At 43.2% G+C, this 18,705-nt stretch overlaps 2 protein-coding genes across 3 annotated transcripts; one reads left to right on the forward strand and one right to left on the reverse strand.

Annotated features, from left to right (window-relative positions):
* Positions 1–1,144: 1,144 nt before the first annotated feature.
* On the reverse strand, positions 1,145–10,000 carry LOC144121087 (uncharacterized). Its single transcript, XM_077654031.1, has 7 exons — positions 9,551–10,000; positions 8,853–8,980; positions 7,519–7,660; positions 6,118–6,239; positions 5,358–5,468; positions 4,766–4,960; positions 1,145–2,720 (listed from the first exon to the last, which is right to left on the reverse strand). The coding sequence occupies exons 1-7, from the start codon at positions 9,657–9,659 to the stop codon at positions 2,604–2,606; spliced, it is 924 nt and encodes a 307-aa protein (XP_077510157.1). The 5' UTR covers positions 9,660–10,000; the 3' UTR covers positions 1,145–2,603.
* A 74-nt stretch (positions 10,001–10,074) lies between these two features.
* On the forward strand, positions 10,075–18,618 carry LOC144121088 (serine/threonine-protein phosphatase Pgam5, mitochondrial-like). Of its 2 annotated transcripts, none has more exons than XM_077654032.1 (5): positions 10,075–10,361; positions 11,383–11,561; positions 12,972–13,189; positions 16,426–16,556; positions 18,239–18,618. In XM_077654032.1, the coding sequence occupies exons 1-5, from the start codon at positions 10,210–10,212 to the stop codon at positions 18,387–18,389; spliced, it is 831 nt and encodes a 276-aa protein (XP_077510158.1). In that variant the 5' UTR covers positions 10,075–10,209; the 3' UTR covers positions 18,390–18,618. The 2 variants fall into 2 exon arrangements, with proteins under 2 accessions (XP_077510158.1, XP_077510160.1); XM_077654034.1 differs by having other exon boundaries at positions 12,972–13,186.
* The last annotated feature ends 87 nt before the right edge of the window (positions 18,619–18,705 follow it).

Raw genomic sequence — 18,705 nt, forward strand, 5'->3', positions numbered from 1 at the left:
TCTATTACACGTCGGTGTGGTGTGAGAGTTGAAGTTCACTTGAGGCACATACTCTTTGCGGACCATGTACAGAAAAAAAACATGTGCATCGCTGTTGCCTTGCTGGCTGGTTGTCCTTTCGTCGCCATGCGAGATAAAGCATACAGTGTACAGCTCCGAGTAAGCCTGGATCTACCTGTGGAGCAGACCTGCTTGTACAGCTGCACATCGATGGCGCCCGTGTGCTGTGTGAAGTTGGGGCACATTTAAGAACCCCAGGTGGTATAACAATCTGGAGCTTTCCACTATGGCATTCCTTGTAGCCCATGCATCGCTTTGGGACACTAAGCCCCGCAATTTACAATTTTTTTATTTCTGGGGTCAAGGCAGTTTCTGGCCCACCTGTGGGTAGGAGCAGGTCTTGTGCCTGCACTGTTCTGCACATGGAAGTGCCATTAATTCAAGCTTTTGGATGATTCGAGCGAAGTGCCGCAGTCCACCAGGCTGTAGACATCGTTCGATTTTCTAGGGCTGCAGAGCGAGGAGCATCAATCTACCTTTAGAATCTCTGAGCTAGGGCTGAGAGTGCTTATGGATCGGTCATCTTAGGTTTGAATCACACTTAAATGCGACAGTATACAGTAATGATATAATGGCAGGTGCCAATGTTTCTGCTGTTGCCGTGCATTGCCGAGATACATCAGCAAGCACTTGAAATTAACCATTCACTGCCAAAAAGTCCACTGTAAAGAAGCACGAATCAGCTTACTGGCCTCCTAATTTAACCCATTTTATCTAAATGTATGATGTGACCGAATCCACAGTAAACTAAGGTAACCCAATGGCAGAGAAAGGAAGACTAACCAAACAAGGCAGGTTGGCATGTTATATCCGAATGTTTGTTGAAACTGGACCCATTGTAATACCGTAAGACAGTACTGCGGTAAGCTTTCTTCAGGTAGACTCATTGCACGCAATATTGACTCGGATATTGAAAGCATTCGCATAATGCACCTAATATTTTGGCCACTAAAAATATGTCTAAAACTTTTACTACTTGCAATGAACGCACCCCCAGTGTGCAAAATACAGTTTCTATTCATCTTAAAAACATTCACATAAGAAAAAAAAATGTCACACAAGAATGCTCAATGCGAGGATTAAATACATGCTTATATTTATGGGTTTTATTAATTGTGAGCACTTTGCCATGAATAACAACCAAGTTGCCTCAACTGATATAACAAAGTGTACAGTATCCGAAGATGGATGACAGCAGCTGCAATGCCCGAATGGCACACTGTGATGAATAAAGACAAAGGCACTAGGAAAGGCAGCTGGCTGAATGCAGTGCATGTAAGACAGAGAAATCTTCCCCGGTTATTTTGCACACACACACACACTACTACGCTGCTAGGACAGAACAGTTTTGAAGTGCAAAAAAAACAGCAGTAGCAACAGCCAATGGCAGTAATGTCACATCCTTGATTGAGCCTCCAAGGAACTCCAGTGTGCTTTTACTTGTAACGCTGTAGAAGCTCGGGGCATGTTTGCTGAAAGACTTGCATTTTCAAGCATCACAGTACAATACAGCCGAAAACAGCACCACAGATATTTCGTGCTATGTTGTAACAAAAATCCACTTACACAAGCTACTGCACGCTACATGTCAAGAAGCTGCCTCTACTCTCATGATTCCTGTGGAATGAGCATGGAATGCAAGAATGTCGACTTCACTCTGCTAAAGTGAGGCTGCTGCATCTAGTTTAACATGTACTTTACTCAACTGCATGGCCACCCACAGCAGGCAAAGCGTTGTGCACTGTCTTGTTGTTGACCATGGTGTCTTCTGCATTGTTAATGGTGTCAACAATGTGTATAATCAACATTCAACATCATAAAATTTAACAAAGGCCAGTCTGGACGTGATGGTCGGTGCTGCTTCAGCTCTTAATCATTTGACACTGTCATGAATAGCGACAACTTGCTCTCTAAAATGATACACCATGGTGAATGCACTGGCTACTTGCAAATAACAATGCATTTAAAGACTAGAATAATGTTCTTGGTGAACAAAAACCACTAGCCCTACCTTATAGTACTTAGCCTGGTTAAGATATCGGTGTTTCGCTTATAAATTAGGGTAAAGTGTGAGAGTACAATAATTTACCCCAGATAAATTGCACAATATAGATAACAAAATAATGTGGGCAATAAAATTTATCGATTACAGGATAATAAAATAGATTTAACAATAAAACTACAAGACATAATTTTGTTAGCCTGCAAAATTCATTCTGTAAAATTATTTCTGGGCAGACGAAGAACAATTTAGCACTCTGCAGGTTGTGACAGTACGGATTTGCAAAGCGCAATTTTTGTCACTAGTACTGGGCTGAAGGCAAATTGTCGCTTCAAAAAAGAAAGGTGCTGGAAGAAATGCATGATAACAGTTCCAGCTATGGAAGTTTCTTGTTTTCTCCATTACATTTGTACCATGCCTTAGTTCTGTAGCAGTCAGCCAATCATTATGAATTCGTTTTACTAACGGTACGCAACAATGAACCCCTAGAAAGCAGGGCCGCATGGCAGCTGTAATCAGCAAACAAACAAAAAAAAACACATCACAGAACTTCATAGCAGCAGACTTCAGAGAGCTCCTCATGGTCCATGACAAAGCTGTAGGCCAAGGGGTCAGTGACATAGCGCTGCTGAACCCACTCTGACACGACAATCCCAGTCTGTAAAAAGACAGCAGGGGAAAACACTGATTACTTTCTTTATGGCGAAAGGCAGCGCAAACACAGAGCTTGGATTTTTCAGGTGACAGTAGAAACCGTCAACAGCAAAGTAACTTGACCAGCAAAAATCTTTACTATATCAGTTGTTGGCGATGGCATGGCTCTGAGAATGCTCTCTGGCTTAATTGGCCACTTACTAAACACATGGTGGTTTATAAAATAAACACTCAGAAATACCTCTCATCCTGCTCTTGTCGTCCCTTTATGCAATAATTATTTGCTTTCAGCTATCACATTTTATTTTATCCCGTTTTCGATTTAGTTTATGCCTCACGGAAGGACTGCACTTGCACGAATACAACACAGCTACGAATATAACACAAGTTTTATTCCATGTGAAAACGAAAGCTTTGCGTGAACACGGCGTTGCTTTATGCAGTCTCTGCATAATTTAACACATTCAATTAGTTGTGGGTTACCGGTGGGTTTCCACATGTATTCATGCTTCGCGGCCACGAATACTTGGTCACATGATGAGGCTATGGGCCAAATTTTATTGCGAGGCATAAGAAGGAAGACCTCGCAACAAAATCTGCCCTATGGTTTCATCATGTGACCCGGTATTCGTGGCTGCACAGCATGAATAAATGACATGACCCACCGGTGACCCACGACCGCTTTGTTCTTTTGTTAGAATGAAGTTATCACCACCACCACAACACAGGGAATGTGTTAAGAGGCAATAGTGTCAACGTTTTCCCTTTGCTTCCCTTTTCTACTCCTCACTGCACTTCACTAGATTTCCTTTCTCAATGACCTGCACCGGATTCATTCTGCGTTCCTAGCTAGCTTTATTTTCTTTTTTTTTTGTGCGCGCTGTGTGCTTTGTCTCACGACCCCAAGGCCTTCAAAAAGTTGGTTTCTCCTCGCAGCTCTCTGGCATGGTGTTGAAGCCATTTCAAAGAGTGCCGTTTCATAGTCTTCGGTATCTATTTTGCCCCCGAATGTTGGCCTAGCGATCCTAAACTTCAAGCCTGCTGTGAGGTCATCATTCCGTGGGATGTATTTCGCCATGGCCAGATGCTCTTTACAATAACAGTTTCTCTGAAAAAAAAAATCTTTACTGTAACCGGAAAACAATGTACAGCTGTCAATGAAAAATGAAATGGGGCCGCAGTTTTACTTCACTATATCCGAGCTTACTATAGTGGGGTTCTACTTTGTTTACTGCTTTTCTAATGGCATCAATCCCTTTTCTTTTTGTAGTTGCATGTTGGACACTGCATAACAATAGAAAACTTCACTTGCAGTCAGGTGCCTGACAAATATTCTTCCAGACGTAGTGGGAAAAATAGCTGCCCTTTTCTACTGCTTTCTTTTAGCGTCAGCTGTTCCTTGCACACATGTTCTATGTCCCTTAGCTCAGATAAACTCACATATTTCTCTGTGCCCCCATAACTGCTGCTGAAATGCAGGATCCTCATGCACAGTACTCCTCATCCAACCATTGTTCAGCAAAGGGGTGAAAGCATGATCAGGTAGAGCTATGAGGTGACAAGGCCCATTCGAGAAGTACTATGTGGCTAACCAATTAAAGCTGAAAAGAAACAAACTTTATGCCTGCACTAAAAGGTTCTATGTCACTCAGTTGCCTCGGTACACGGTGCTGTTGTGCAAAGCAATGCCCAAGAGCAACCACCGATCTAGTCCTTTTCGTAAAAAAACGCACACAGAAAGCATTGTCAATGTTTGAAGGAGCGAATAAAATACACCCAGGCAACGTTCAAAGCAAAACTCAACATCTACTTGTTTCCAGAGCCATCAAAGTGGCGATAAAACAAATGTCCACAATGGCAGCACTGCATTAGCAGTCTTCACAGCAGGAACTCTCTGCATTAATGAATGCTGTACCATAACGGAGTGCTCCTGTGGGTGCTCTGTATTTCTTTAGTGTGGCACTGATGATGCCAAATGTGACATGGATAAGCTTTTTATTATTGTTTTTTTTTGTTGCGGTTCATACGATAGTAGCAGCATGCACAAACCTGAAGTTCCTTCAGAGAGTCCTCAAGGCTGGGAACAGTAACAAGTATGGCACCTTTTTTGATGGTGCGCCTTAGAAACTGCCACAAGGTGACCTGCTCTGCCTCGGGTGTGAAGAACTCAAACACATTGTTGAGAATAACCACATCGGAGCTGGAAACGAGATCCGGTACACTGAGCACGTTGGCGTTGACAACCTGAGCAAGGAGAGCAACAACAGGTAGTGAAAACTATTTACTGAGCTTCAGCGGATATAAGGTAATGAAGACTACAATCATACAACAAATGTGTCCCAGTTATATTCAACTGGTCGCCAAGGTTATACGCCATGACACTAAACCAGTTTCTTCCATTTAGACATCACAAGGTTTTTTTGCCTCGCGCATTGTGTGTGTGCATAACATTGCACCATAAAAAAGGTAATCTATGTTAAAAACATGTAAAAAATTTGCGCATTTAACAATGCAAATGGAATGCCAAATCGACACTAGTTAACTATTGTTTCGTCTGATTTTAATTTTTAATGATAGCAGAATATATTATTACAAAAAAAGATAACAACATGTGATGGAGAGTACTATTTATCGTGTTTACCTTGATCCTATCTTCCATGTGAAAATGCTTGATAGCAGATTCCTGGATCTGACAAAGGTCAGGATTCATCTCAACGCCAATAATCGGATCAGCTGGTGTGAATGCATGTGCCTGAAAGTACGAAAAAGATTATGGCTACACACAAAAGAAGATGGCACATGTTCATATGAAGGTCAGGAAAATTAGATTAGAAAAAAATGAAAAAAATTTGCATCATTATGGTAGTGTAATAAGTCTTCCTCCACAAGTACAGACAAATCTCAATAAGAACAGCGTACCTTGCATTGCAAGTTTTTCACTTTATCTTTCTTCCTAAACAATGATCAGGCTTAGAAACAGGTTTTAATAGAGACTGCTAGCCCAGCATGCACTATTTTATTTATTATTTATATGAAATATTTTGAAGGCGCAGCGGGGCATTAAATGGACGGAGAATATGAAAGTAAAACAGGGTCAATACAATGAACAGGATGAGAGATGATGTTAGCAGGATAAACCAAAGTAATAAATAACCTTCTAGATGAAAGCAGGCTGCACACAGGGATTATTATTATTTTTTGACAAACTGAGATCATGCATTAAGATCATGAATACAATACAACAGACATCAGTGTTCAGTTCAAATTTGTACAATAATATACTCTGCTAATTTTTTTCTGTCACTTCAAGCTCATTCTGTTTCCTTGCTGTTGTGAAAGATATAAATCTTGTATTATGCTGTGTGGTGGTACAGCGCATCAAAATGCCACATAAAACTCACAGCGTAGAGCATGACACCCAGTCTGGAACCCACATCAAGAACAGACTTGTCCTTCAAGTAGGGTACCATCTCCCTGAATATGAATGCGGCTCTGCGTGCAGAGGCAGAGTGAGAAATGAAGGCTGCAAGAGGTGGAGAAAAAAAGAGCACTGTGAGCAGCATGTACGACGATAATAATATGCAAGGGAATGAAACCACAGCAATAAACAAATAACAAAGCTGCCTATCTCTGCCTTCACGTGACCCCAGCAGACTTGAATGACCCAGGCTCGTCATTAGCTGACTGCCATTTCTGGCTCCTGATGAGTCCAGCTTGTCGTGGGCTTTCTGGCAATCTGTGCCCGGTTTATGGTGAGCAGGGCTCTTTCAAAGAATTTTTTTGGTTTGCACTCAAATTGCAGCACGGATACTGAATGACCATTTTGGTACCGTTTCCTCCCAAAAAATGTGTCCGTTAGGAGGTTAAAGAGCAATTCCAACATTTTTTTTCCTCTCCACATATTTTACTGAAACTATCATGGTAGGTTCTATGGAGTCTTCAAATCCTTTATGCTTTCCTGTTTTGTGGCCTCCATCAAGCTAATTTCTACTTTCAACCTTACGTGTGTGACGTTACAAGTTGCACGCCCGTCGATTTTCAATCTCCACTCGCTGAATGAAAAAATTCAGTTTCTTGCCATTTCAGACAAATAAACTCTCACTTACAGTTGCCAATTTAGCATACAAGAGAGGTCTGTGACAGTGTCTGAGATGTCAATGTCATACTTTGGACAAAGCCAAAACCATCAGTGGTACTATACTTAATTTTAGTGGTCCCACTGCAATGTGTCAGAAAACTAACACAAGTGAATCAGACCCCTAGCCAGGTTACTGTACATCTGCATTGCATAATTAATCATTTCATAATTTGAGAGCACCTTGAACAGCACATTTTCTTGTCCATCCAGTAACAGAGCTACAACTTAAGTTCACCAAGTTTTTTCCTGTTACCTATAAACTTAAATTTGTTAAATCTACCTTTCTCATCAGTAACTCAACACAAAGTGAGAGCCGTGACACAACCTTTCATCCTTTGCTTTAAACAGTGTCGTCATATTTCATGGCCGGTCATCAGTGGTTACTGATTGGTGTGCTTCAATAGGTTGGCTGTATGCCTATTAAACATCAGCAGTGTCACAACACTAATGATGGCGCCCAGCCGATATGCAAAAATTTGCTCTACGCACGTCAACACTCTTCCATGATGCTTCAACAATTCAATTAATTGAACTAGCAATGCTGCTTTGCATATTATGAGAAGTTAAGTAGTTTCACTTTGCTGAGGTGTTAAGGAGTGAATAGTTTTAAGAAGAAAAAGAGGACATCATTTCACCAATTGAAATGTACTGCTTGGTTACTTACTAAGGGGTGCAACGTCACGGGATCCGCAAGCTTTGCAATAGTTGCGGCTAAGTTTTCCTTTTTCAACCAACTCATCAATAGCATTGTCATCATAAAGAAATGCATCAACGTGGACAGTTGTAGCAGGATCGCAGTCTGCATTCTGCAAGGCAAAGTGTGTTTTGAAACAAGGCGTCTTTTTGGTACATTAACTGAAGAAAAATCACTCAAGCAGACAAATTAAAATAAAGTTACAGATTAGCTTCTACAGCCTATCCTCTCAGCTTCTTTCTTTTTTTTCCAATCTTTGCAGCTGAGCTCAAATGAACAGTTTCCTCAAAAGATAGCTTGAAGGAAAGCTAAGGCCTTTACCTCTACAGTGCATTATATGAGCTTCCTGAAATACATTGCCTATTAACCTTTCACAAGGCATATGCATGTCTCACATGCATACAAATGATAAAATTGCACTCAGAATGACTAAAAATTGAATGGTGTCACTTTCAAGACGTTTCGAGCACTCTTTTGGAAGAAAATGGGGCACACATTTGTACCAACGACATCATAAAATGACCTCAAATATGATAAGTATTCTTACCTCAGTCTTTTTGATACATGAAAAAAACACTCACAGGACGGTTAAGACTGTCTAACGTGATGTTCAGCGATAGCTGTTTAGACGTTTGGTTTAGGGGATATATTCCTGGCGGACTGGTGTAGAAGTCACGTGATGCATCCCTGCACTGGCAGGTGGCTGTTCCAAACAGAGCCACCTGTAGGCTTATGCGACCGATGTTGACCTTGACATCAGGTCACGTGACATCAAGGTCATGAAGGTTACGGTGTGTGCGTTAATGTCATGTGACCGTGACATTAACGCACCCGCTGGTTACGCCGACGGTGACGAGAAAGCCAGGGGCGGGCGCCTAACAGCTATCGCTGTAAAAATTGCATTAGAACTTAAAACTGCGTCCATACAAGGCAGTTGACTGATGAAAAAGGCTGAGAACCTGAACAGTTCTTCAAAATTATTTTGTCCTGCCAAAATGAGCCACATCAGACTGCACACCCATGCTTGTAAAAACGCAAAGAACACCAAGGAGGCAAAAGATAACATGCTAAACGGCTTGCTTGATGGTCCGGTTGTATTCAGCATGCAAAAATATGGTACGTAGGCTGTTCTCCCTTTGTCAACACTTTAGGCAAGTGGGACAAAGTGCACCCCACTGTCCTACGTTAAAATGCCACCCAGATTGCTATCAACTTCAAGGAGGCTTATTACACTTCTTTTAATAGAGCATATCAAAGTTGCACCTTGCAACAAGAAGGCCCAGCTACAAAAATGCAATCCTCACCTCGCCCTTTTTAGGCACAATTATGTTCTCTGATGGAAGAACTGCATTCCCTGGAACGATGGTCTTCAGGTAATCTGCGATTTGCGTCATCTTATGGTGGGCTTCGGCCACCTGATGCCCTGAGCAATCTGTGCATTAAAGAGAGAAAACAAGCTCAGCCTTCGGTGTACGAAAAACTTTACTGCCCCTGCCAGCTGTACAAAGCCACCAAAATTGCGATATTAACTCTACACGCAGCTGTCCACTGCTTACCTCAATACTCCAAGAATTTAATTTCTGCCTGCATACATCTTTGGTCTTTTTTTTCTTTCTTGCAGGCATTAACTCTCATTATAAACGCAACATATGAGTAACGTGCGTGGTAGTAAGCTGTACTGACCAATTGGCGTTTGTATGCTCAGAAAGGCACACATATTTCAAAAGTTACTCACGAGGTGGAAACTACAACTTCCACGCATAAAACAAACAGTCCATTCACCATTATCATTAAATATGCCGTTAAACGCCCACCAGAGATACACGAGGAAGGTGGGACGGAGAGTCATTGTAACACGGGTGTACAACTCGTTTACAGTCATAAATGAATGCAGGGACGCAAATACACGCGCTCTGCTAAGTAAACTAGATTGATTTCACCTGCATTTATATTGTATGTTTCCTAGCGTGTTTGGCTACTGAATGACTATGCAACTACTTACGTGCCGTCAGGTAGGCTCTCTGGATCCATAGTATGAACTCTGCAGAGTGCGCAGGGTCTACCTGGCCGACAAGTTCATGAAATTTCTCCTGTGCCTGCTCGAGATTCATCACGCAAGTTTAGAGCCGCCCCGCCCAACTTTTCACGAGCGATTTCCCGTCAGAATGTGTCGCTGCGCAGTGATGAAATTAACCTCCGCTCACTAGCTTGGAGCTCAAGGTATGCCCGGGCAATCGCAAATGATGATGTAGGTGTTCAGCCGGTACGAAAACGCTGCTCCACATGTGCATCCGCTCATCCACTTGCATCCGCTGCGAGCAGCTGTCACCAAAACCTCCAAGAACGTTGCCTCGAACTACTTCCACGGTGTTCTTACCATAGGCAATGCTACGGAGGTCGTAGGTAAACACACCAGCGTGGTAAGTGGCGCCAGGGCACTGGAATATTACGTGACATGTTGAACCTAGCGGGGATCGACCGTACTACTAACTTATTTTCTCCTAGAGCTATACGAGCATGTAGTCACGTGGTGCGCTCTGCGGTATCCGGTGGCTTTTCGCTCAACCGCTCATCCGCGCACGTTTGCGGTACTCGCGTTACCTGCCGTACTACTCTGTTTCGACTCGGTGTACGGTGCGTGAATGGTTTAAATTTGGTAAAATGTTCCGGCGCGCAGTCGTAGGTGTAAGTGTTGTCGGTGGTAGCGTGGCAGCTTTTGTTATCTGCAGTGATCAGGCGAAGAAGCATAAAGTGCATGCCTCATGGACCACGAATTTCCAGCCTACAGTTCAGTGGGACAGCAACTGGGACAGGTATGTGTGCACGTGTGCGGGCCGAGCTCACATTACTCGCTTGCGTATTATTGAAGGTGTCGTCAGAGCCGAATACAATGCGAAGTAATGTACGTAAATACCTGTGGCTTTCATTCACTGGCGTGACGTTTCCTCAGCAGTGTGCTTCAGCGAAATTTGCTGTATTAGAGCGGCCTTTCTGTGCACTTCAGTGTTTATTTTTAGTACCGCTCCGATTACCTGTGTAATCAGCGGAATTATGGTTATAGATTAATACTCTATCGAGTTAGCCGTTTTTAATGTCTTTCTTTCTTGTGCTCAATAAATAAACGAAGTGGAGAACAATTGACAATCACGCATGCTGCGACAAGCTGTCAGTCCGTGACGGCAGCTTTTTTTTTTTACTTTTTTTTAATCGTGTCAACCTCTGTCAAACCTGTAGCTGTGTTTTGGGTTGACGCATGGGCTTGTTGCGATCGCTTTGATGCCGGCTGTGAAAGAAGTCACTATTCAACAGCGTGCGCTAACAGGACGCGTACACAGGAAACTTGGCGCTTCTTTCCTCTGTCTCCAAGTTAGCGCAGGCTGTTTAATAGAGATGTACCAACTAGCCCGTCAGAAAGTTCTGAAAGAAGTCGCGCCATTTAAGTTACGGCAGCCGGGTCCATGCTGAACCTTATTTATTTATTATTTATTTAATAATACCGCATAGTCGTTTGACTCCATGCAGGGGAGCGCAAGTACAAGTCAAAATACAGCAAACAAGGTATACATGAACATCATGCAAGAGCAAACTGATAAAACAAAAATTCACAAGGCTTTCACATCTGCAATGCTCTCAAATTATCAATAAACATTTCAACATTCGGTGCTGCTTTGCTCAAGCTGCTTTCTCTGCCTTAATTCCTAGTTTGTAATGAAGTCAACACAACTGCACGTGAATTTGCTGAACTCCTCTAAGCTCTTTTAATGAACTGCAGGCATACCAAGGTAGGTTGAAACTATATTTTTGAGCGCTTTAAGTGAAATCTATTTTTTGCAGGAGGGAGCCGGAGTTTTGCACGAAACCACCCAAGAATTCGTCAGAAGAAGAGCAGAATCGTTACAACGAACAAGTGCATAAAGCAAGGCCGACGGCAACACGTTATCTTTACATAATTAGACATGGACAGTATAATTTGCGAGGGGAGACGGAGAAAGACTGCACTCTTACTGAATTGGGTAAGCTGCTTCCTTTATGGTAATACCTGTGGCTGTTACTGTCATTTAGAACAAGACAAAAGAAAACTTTCGAAATTAACTTCATTTTGCACCATCCTTACTGAATTGGCATGGCTGGTGGTGTCTGGTGTGTAATAATGTTTGCCATGATGCTCACTGCCACTTAACAAGGGATTTTCTTGCTTTTATAGGGTGTTCCTGAAAGTGCTGTTTTTGGAGTGAATCACTTTGTTTTGAGGAGAATACTTAACCCTGGTACTTTCTAGCCTGAACTATTCAGTCTCTGTGTTCAGCAATTAAAAGGTATTGCATGCTTGTGACGGTCAGAAAGCTGAATAAAAAGTAAGTGCAATGTGAACAAGGCTTCATTTATTGCAGCACTGTGCCATCCTAAGTCATTAGATTTAGCATCATGTAGTGTTGTCTCATCTGGCATAGGATGAGTATTGAACAAGGATGTTCTCCACTTGGCCTTTCTAAACTTGACTACCAATATTGTTCAATTTAGATGGTCATGCAGAAGGTTAAAAAGATAACGTACTTAGTGCGTAGCTGTATAAATGGTGTGTATTAAACATTTGAGCATTTCTTTTTAACTTCGCAATAAACTTCACCTGCGCCATTACCAGTGGTTCCACTGTGTATTTCATTATACGCATTCCTCCGCCTCATGCCGTAGTCATGTATTTTTTTCTTTTAAGGCTGCTTGTAATAAATTGCTTAGGTCTCTGAGTTTTTGGCTTGGCCAAGAGAAGTGTGCGACTTATTCTGCGGCTTGAAAAGCGTTGTGGTACCCAGGAGTCAAGACTGTTAAATATGGTACTGTGAAACTACTTTGAGCTAATACATTGCCACCAGACATGATTTCGTCTTGATCTATTGCAATGTTTTCTCTGTTCACTTTTGTTCAGTTTGCTTGCTGGATGACGTGTAAGGCGCTTAAATGGGAATAATATGTTGAGAGTGGCACCAGTGTTCAACATTGTAATTGGGGCCTTGTGCTATTAAATGCATAATAATTACGTGAAATGTCACACATGAACTGAAGCAGTTGCGAACTATGTAGGGAAACCACATGAAATGATTTTAATTCTGTTGTAGTAGTGTTGCAACGACTGTTTTGTACAAGGCATTAAAATAAAGCAAGAACACAGTGTACTCACAGAAATAGAAAAAAGCAGTGGAACACTTTGCTGTGTCTTCTGTTGCTGTAAATGTGGGCTATTATGCACGCTGTAGAAAATAAAGAAGAGAGAAGAAAAGCAGGCAGGCTAACTGCGGTGCACAGATCCCATCAGCGTTTGAATAACAACAGTGTCATTGAAGCTTGAGTGACCACATGACCAAAGCCTTCGCTGTCTGACGGCAACCAAACCAACTACTAGTGTTTTTCCTGCTACAACACTGCAGGCCGCAAGCAGGCAGATCTGACAGGCCAGCGGCTCAAGCAGCTGGGAATCCCTTTCACAAGGCTGGTTCACTCCACTATGACGCGAGCGATTGAGACGGCTGAACTCATACACAAGCATTTGGGACCACTTCCAGTGGATTCCTGTGAGCTGATCCGGGAAGGAGCGCCCGTGCCTCCTGAACCCCCCTTTGGAGCCTGGAAGCCAGAGGCCAAGGTGGTTGCAAGAGTTCTCAATATGTGCTCAGTAGCAGGCAGTGATGGTGTTGGCAGGTTGTTTTTCACAGTGCAAAACCATCAGTAGTGGTGGTATAAGTGCTTGTTGTAGGGTTATTGAGCTTTTCATCGGCCGTTGGCTATGAGTCTTGTTTGGGCTTAAAGGAGCATAGACACCTAACTTTTGGGTACGTGTTTTCTTGTTTGTAATGATGCGTAAGGCATTATTATACATGGCTTACCACGTGGTATTTGCCTACGACCGCTAGATAATTTATACTCGAATTTCTTTATTGTGCTATTTCGGTTTTGGTTTCAACAGCCGAACGAGGACAGTGACATCAAAGTTTGTTTATAGTTCATGCGAGGCATGAAAAACTGCAACATAATTGCTGCTTCTACATTCGTTGTCATTCCGGCACTTGAGGAAAGCTGGCTTCAGCACTGTAGTGACTTAAAACAATGAAGCAGCGATTATATCAACGTTTTTCCATGTCTCACGTGGCATATAACCACAATGTAATGTCACAGCCATCGTTCGGCTGTTGAAACTGAAACCGAAACAGCATGACAGAAAAATTCGACTATAAATTATTTAGCGGTCTTAAGCAAATACCACATAGTGATTCATGCATTGCAGTCTTCCGCATCATTGTAGAGAGGAAAGCATGTCGCCAGAATTAGGTGTCTATACTCGTTTAATTGTCTAAGGATGTTCAAGGCTCTCAGGTCATTGGCCATTTTAAAGTACCAGTGTGACTGGAGCAAGATGGTTGCATTTGTTGCAGGTCCAGTGGTTGCACTTTCAAACTCAGGTACAAGTTAGGCATCAGGCTGCCTTAATTTGAGTCTTTTATTGTTTTGGGTTGCAGGGCTGGAATAACATTGGTTAAGCTGCTTTAAGTTGTACTGGGTGCCTTGCCTCTTGTGGAACTTAACTCTTGCTTTGGTCTTAAACAGAATTCAAATGCAGCTGAATGCCAGTACTTTCAAGTGCAGATTAAGAGAGCAGCCAGCTCTTAATCCCACTGGATTGTTTAGTGGCTTCTCTATATTAGTGTAAACATGGGTTTTATGCACTCTGCAGGCGCTTCTTGCTACTAGAACATGGCGGCAGTGTGTTGCGAGCTTTACTGGTTAATGCATCTGATAGCTTGGCCATAACTGATTATATTTCGACAATTGGCTGTGCAGAAGTAAAGTGTCACACAGTAACATATTTCTCAAAGCATAGAAAATCGCCTACTTTGAAGGCTCAGTGGGGACAAGTGTATCCTAGTACTGTTCTGTTTAATTGGCATTGTAATACAGTAAACGCTTGTTAATTCAAACTTTAATGAACTGGAATAGACGTTCGAATTAACCGAAGTTCAATTTATTGAATGACCGAAAATAATAGCGCTAAAGGGAGACAAACACAAGTAAGACCGACGCAGGCTGTCGACTGTACCGCAAGGCTACTGTTGTTTACATAGGTTTGTGTGCAAACAGATACTGTTTGTTTACATAGCGTAAAGGGCAAGCTCAGCTCTTGTGTTAAATATTCTTTTATTTTCTGCGCTGGCTGTTGCTTTACCTGCTTTGCACAGTAGGACGAATCTGCAAGCGGTGCCTGTGGATGCAATTGCACGTCTGGGAAACTTGCAGACGCCACATATGGCCGCCGTTTCTGCTTATTGTATCTGCTTTCTCCGATGTGACCATTAACAAATTTTAAATCGCTCTATCCAGAAGTGCATTCGGCAGATGTATACTTTAATTAAAAAGTGGTAGGGGTTTAATGTCCTATTACACATGCGAAAGCAGGGGACACTTAAAGGCTTTAGTGGTCTAAAGCCTGAACTCCATGTACGCGAAAACTCACGCGAAGGCGACGGCGTCAAGCGACGCCATTGCGCGAAGCATTTTTGCCGTGTCGCTTGTCACGTCGCTCGGATCTGCACCAACAGAAAGTTTTGCTCGTCGCCTGAAAGTCCCCCACGCGATTGGCCAATCAGAGCCCCACACAGCTGTTTCCGGTTTGTCCATGGTTTGTCACAGCTTCTGCTCCGAGATCCGAGACCACCTCAATCATCGTGGCCTCAACAAGTGCATCGTTTTGGCCATCGCCACCGTCGAGAAAATATTTGCTTTGCTGTAGCTGTGAGGCAGACCCGCATCGCTTAAATAATGAGAACGATCTATTTGTTGGTTACGGAGGGCTAACAACATTTGGAGTAGGCTATACGAGCGGGCGTACTGCAGGGAGAGATGCGTGTCGAGCCGCGGGCTGCACTCAAACTGTATATACGTGCAGAAACACTCGCGGCACGCATTCTCACTTGTATATTATAGTTTGCTCACTTGCAAGCAGATTGCGGTGACAGCTTATGGGAGTGTTTTTACTAAGCCGGAGTGCACAGGCACCGAACGAAAGCACACCTCCCCCGTGAATCCATGATGCGACTTCGTCTCTGCAAGCACGCCGTCTTGGTTATCTCCACTGCCGCTACACCACTGCCGTAGAGGAAATATTTCTTTTGCCCTGACTATGAGGCACACTCACAAAATTTTAAGAGAGAACAGGTTATGGGGGTGTTTACTAAGCTCGTGCGCGCAAGCACGGAGTCCGCTGTGCGCATCGTGGGTACGCATCGCCTGCCGCCTTCACTTGCATGAAGGTTGCCCGCTAAGCGACGGAGCGATGTCGCCTCGTCGCGTCGCTGCCTTTTTCGCATACATGGAGCTCAGTCTTAATGCTCATATATGCAGAATTGGTAATTTTTCACTTAACATTCATAGTTTGCAGATAGTCCTCGTGCGACTACCAGCGCAGCGGTTAAAAGATGTGCCACTGTTCTGGCACTGCACTGGCACGGCATGGCATGCAGACACTTCACAAGGGCTCAACATAGTCCCACGCACACAGACTGGTTTACTTGAACACACAAAAGCACAGTCAACATTGAATTTTAGCATAAAATGAACAGCGAAGGCGGTTCCTTCTTGGTCGCGACGGTGCCCAAGCTCCTGGGATATGTACTTCAGCAGATGGTGGTGCCATAGCGCAGCAGCTGTGAGCAGCATATGAAGTTCTCCCATAGTGTTACGGAGTAGTTTCGTGACCTGAAGGCATTGAATGATTCTGATACAGGTTTTTCTGATGCTCTGACCTAGTACACTCCCTTTTTTTATCTGGGCACTTTCGTATTCCTGAAATGGTGCCAGGATCTGACTAAGTCCGTCTGCCTGTGTCGCCAGTTCTTTACAGACGGCGCCCGGATAGAAGCTGGCTTTCGCAAGTATTTCTACCGTGCACCTGCAAGTCAGATGGAGGACTCTCACGAGATCATTGTTTGCCACGCGAATGTCATTCGGTACTGGATATGCAGGTATGTGCATGAGAACTTGCATTTATTTGGCTAATGTGAATGTTAACATTGCTATGGTGCATTGCCTGAAATACCTGGCGGCAGTGTGGTTCTTGAAAAGTGTAAAGCTTAAAGGAGGAAAATAAGTTATGTTCATGCTGCTGCAGTGCTTTTCAAGAAAGTTTTTCACTCTATTAGTTTTCCTCTTTTTAGGCTTCCAAGTTCGATACATGCGTCATCTTCGCATATTTTGCAACATGAGGCTTCCAGTTGACATTGGCTGCCACACATAGCAGCATACTAACTGCAGCTTGCTTATTTGGATGCTACATTCATTAGATGTGCTACAGGGAACTGTCACTCCATACATGTTACTATTGCACATACTTAACTGTTCTTGTTTATCTTTTTGTTACGTTTCTCATACTTGCTGTATTTATTAATTTCCAAAGTAGTACTCATATGTTGGCAGTAAATAGGCAAAGTGGCATGCCAAGGATGCTTATAAAAGCAGTTTGTTAATAGTTGCAGTTGTAACCAGGCCAACTTGACAGAGATAACTCTCTTAAATCATTACAGTTGAACCTCGCTACAATGAAACTACGGGGCGTGCGAAAAATTTCGTTGAGGCAAAAACAGCCCATAAACTCTGTCAGGTCGGACAACATAGTCCCAAAACATCGTCAGGATCGTTGACAGCATGCTGTGCGAGATGCCGAAGTCTGCTGCAACATCTCCCTTTTTCCTGCCGCTGGATGCCGTGCTGATAATTCGTGCCTTCTCTTCAAGAGAAAGGAACTTCCGCTTCCTAGACAATGTCTCCATGCTCATGCAGATTGCAGCGCACAAGCATGAGTGAAAAAAACTAGGGCAAACGCGTTGCTGCTGTTGCCAGGCTGCTTGCGTCCTTTGGCGACGGATTGGTTGCAGCTCTAGCTTGGAAGAAAACGGGAGCTTGCACCCGCGCCTTGTCGCAAGGCAGCCAGCCTGATTGTCATCACCACCAAGCAATGGTGGTCTTCATGTGCGTTTGAGTGAGTGGATCAATTGGTTCCAGCTAAAGTTTAGTGAAACAAAAGCGTGGACCTACGGAAGTACACAGATGGGCGGCGATATGCTTGCTTTATTGAAAGATAGATTTTTAAAATGAGCTTCGCATAGCAAAAATGTCGAAGTGGAAAGGCTCCCCAAAAATGGTTCGTTGTGATGAGAAATTTGTTTCATTACTTTCTATGGTGAGCTGACGGGGAATTGGAAGTATTTCGTTGAACCAACATTCGTTGCAGCGGGGCTCGACTGTGCCCTGCCTGACAACCTTATCACTAAATTTTTGTCTTGACATTGCTCACAGATTGTTTCAAGCCTTGCACTTTCCATGATGTTTTAGCAAAATGAGTATAATTTATTCAAGGATGATGGCACTTATGGTGAGTAATCGCATGGTCAAGGATGACAGTGGCACCTCACACTACTCTCAGCTCTACAGTTTTCCTCTTGCTGTCATTAGAAACTGCGAGCATTTTTCTAATGTTGGAATGTACAGAAATTGTAGTTGTGAATGACTGAAACTACATGATGACTGTTTGTGAAGCTGCTCTACATTGCACTAATAGGCCTATGCAGTGACACCAGTGGAATTGCACTCCCTATGCATTTCAAGTTTGATGTGTGTGCTGAGCATTGCTTCTCTGTGTTGAGTGCAGGGCCCTGCAGTTTCCACCAGAGGCATGGTCACGTATATCTCTGGCCAACTGCAGCATCTCCCTCGTGAGGATCCCGCCTTCTGGCCGGGTGTCCCTGCGCTCCCTCGGTGATACAGGACATTTTCCCAAGGAGATGATCACAACCAGCTAGCCGCTCGACTGTATAGCTTCGTAGTTGCCTGCACTTTTCTCGTGTCAACGTCTTTGAGACACTGGTGCTTTGGTGCTACGTTGATACAGAGCATATTCGTAGTCTTTAACATGTCCTATTTAAAGGACACTCAGCGAGTTATTGTTATATATATATATAAGTATTTAGATTTTGGGGCGTTATTGCTGGTGGGGAAAGTATTACCACATTAAAAGCAATTAAGATGTGCTATGAGAGTTTTTATTCTTGCTTATGTTATGGTTTACAGGACCATGGCTGGATATTGTGCCTGGATGGGTGAGGTGTTTCTTGTGTG

Source organism: Amblyomma americanum, chromosome 2 (genome assembly GCF_052857255.1).
Source record: "Amblyomma americanum isolate KBUSLIRL-KWMA chromosome 2, ASM5285725v1, whole genome shotgun sequence".
In the NCBI taxonomy this organism is placed as follows: domain Eukaryota; kingdom Metazoa; phylum Arthropoda; class Arachnida; order Ixodida; family Ixodidae; genus Amblyomma; species Amblyomma americanum.